At 36.4% G+C, this 2,456-nt stretch overlaps 1 protein-coding gene across 1 annotated transcript; it reads right to left on the bottom strand.

Moving 5' to 3' along the window:
* Positions 1-363: 363 nt before the first annotated feature.
* Positions 364-1,326, bottom strand: LOC114685859 (taste receptor type 2 member 106-like). Its single transcript, XM_028860508.1, has one exon. The coding sequence runs from the start codon at positions 1,324-1,326 to the stop codon at positions 364-366; it is 963 nt and encodes a 320-aa protein (XP_028716341.1).
* Between the last annotated feature and the right edge of the window lie 1,130 nt (positions 1,327-2,456).

Here is a 2,456-nt window from a genome sequence, read left to right as displayed (position 1 = left end):
ATGTTAAAAGACAATTGAGGGGCCAGGTGTGATGGCATATGCTTTTAATTCCAGTACTGGGGAGACAGAGGCAGGCAGATCTCTGAGGTCCAGGCCAGCCTGGTATACAGGACAGCCAGAGCTACACAGAGAAATTGTGTCTCAAAACCAAAACAAACAAACAAACAAAAACAACAACAAAAAGAGGTCTGTATGAGCTCTTAAATACTGAGCCATCTCACCAGTCCCAAGACAAAAAAAAAAAAAAGATTTTCATAATAACAAGTTTTTTTTTTTTTTTTTTTTTTTTTTTTTTTTTTTTTTTTTTTTTAAATCAATGCTAGAACATGGTGGGAAACTCTCTTCAGAGATCTCCACACCAGGCTATTCTCTGTGACCATTCATTTCTCTGCAAGTCTGCCCTGTTGATCTGACATCCTTGCCTTTCTCATAGCACTTTAATTGCTTCAGTGCCCTCAGAGAAGCTTGCTTCAGCTGACTATTTGCTAGAATTAGGATAAATGAGTGACAGCAAGGATACATGCATGCAATTGTCAAACCCAAAATAAGCATCAATTTATTTTGTGATCTGAGAAAGCTCAATATTTCTATGAAAATACCTATGAAATGCAAGAGAAACAGGATAATAAAAGAAATTAAAACTTTGATGGCTTTCACATGAACTCCTGTGTTAAGGTTATTGAGTCCCGTGACATTCAACTTCATCTGCCTGTTGTGTCTCCAAAGTGAAATAATTAACAGGAAGCATATAACGATTGCCATCATAAAGAAGAAAAAGATTCCAAGGTTGAGAAAAATATGGTTTATAATGAACTCACTTTTAACGATGTGTGATTTCCAGGATGCATTTCTGTGTTGCAATTTATCATTAAACATCTTCATTATTTGTGGAAAACAAATTGACCATGATATAAACAAGCATCCCAGAAGAAGGGTAAACATTGTGTTGATTCTTCTCTTCAAGCAGAGGAAGATGTAGTGAGAAAAATTTGCTATCTTCAGCAGATAGAAGAGGTTGAGGCTGGTGGCAAACCATGTACTCATGTGATTGACAATTACCCACAGATAAGAAACACCTGTAAAGTGGGCATCAGAGGCAACCATATGCGGAGAAAGTAATTTTAAATATCCATCAGAGATGATTACACCTATGACACAGATTCTTGAGATAGCCAAGCCAGCGAGAATAAAGCCAATCTTGGAGCACTTCTTCTGCCTGACATAGTCAACGCAGGTCTCACGCAGGATAAACCCATTCCCTAGAACTCCCAGCACTGACTCACTTGTTGCAAAACAAAGGAGGATGCCTTCCACTACAGTCAGCATCTCTATAGACCCGCAGGGATGCTCCTGCTCCAACTATTTTAGATTTTTTTCTTTTACCTGCTGCAGTATGTTGCTTATAATGGCAGTTTGACAGACAAGTGATGTTTTTCTTCCTTAAAGACTTTGGAGTGGCTCAAGAATGCCTTGTAGTAGAATCAGAAATGTCTTTATGAAGTTCTCTCCTGTTCTCTAAGACAGTGTGTCTACAGAATGTGTGCAGACTAATTTCTGCTTGTAGTGTGCAAATAAGCAAATTAAAGTTTCTGTTTCATGGATTTTGCTTGTCCCTCAGACACTGTTTTGCATTTGATAAATTGAATGATGGGATGAGGATATCAGACATAAATGGACAGGATCCAAACTGACAAAATCAGCATTGCATTTCATCTCTTTCCATAGCAACTCATCATTAGCTTGGACACAATGGCATCTGCCTATGCCTCTAACTCCTTGGGTGACTGATGCATGGGAATAATTTGAATACTAGAGGACCCAGACCAGTCTAGGTAATACAGTGAGAGTTCACAAATAAAAATAAAGCCCACAAACCCCTGAAAACTCAACACCCATTCAGAAAAAATAAACAAGAAAGTGAAAAAAGAACCACAATTTACATTATTAAAGTGGTATATGAAAGTAACTTTTGAATACAACCACTTATTCTGTTAAGCTGGTTATTTTAAAATTGAAATCTAACTGCAGATAGGATAAATTTCACAACTTAAAAAATATTTTACAAGTTTTTATTGGCATATATTTATTTGGTATAGTAATGGTTTCGCAAAGACAATTTCATTCAAATATCATACTTGCATTGTTTTGAACATTTCATATCCCCCCACCTCTCTCTTTCTGGTGGTCACATTCCTTTCCCTCTGTTGCCCCTACTGTTATGTATTTATGCCACTACAACACCCAGGATTCACAATGAGAGAAAACATGCAATATTTTTCTTTCTCAGTCTGAGTTATTTCACTTAATGATATTATGTATTTCCATTTTGCATCTCATTATTTTTTTTTTCTGAAATTTTTTTTTTGCTCTCTAATCATTTTGCAACTGGCTAACTCACATTTTTTATTGTGGCTCATAACTGCATTTTTTATTGTGGCTCAAACACCATTGTATAT

The sequence above is a fragment of the Peromyscus leucopus genome, chromosome 3 (genome assembly GCF_004664715.2).
Source record: "Peromyscus leucopus breed LL Stock chromosome 3, UCI_PerLeu_2.1, whole genome shotgun sequence".
In the NCBI taxonomy this organism is placed as follows: domain Eukaryota; kingdom Metazoa; phylum Chordata; class Mammalia; order Rodentia; family Cricetidae; genus Peromyscus; species Peromyscus leucopus.
Note: the sequence above shows the minus strand (reverse complement) of the source record. Positions and strands in the feature narration are given on the sequence as shown.

Coding starts and splice junctions, on each gene's coding strand:
- LOC114685859 (XM_028860508.1), bottom strand. CDS start 1,326: ATGCTGACTGTAGTGGAAGGCATCCTCCTTTGTTTTGCAACAAGTGAG.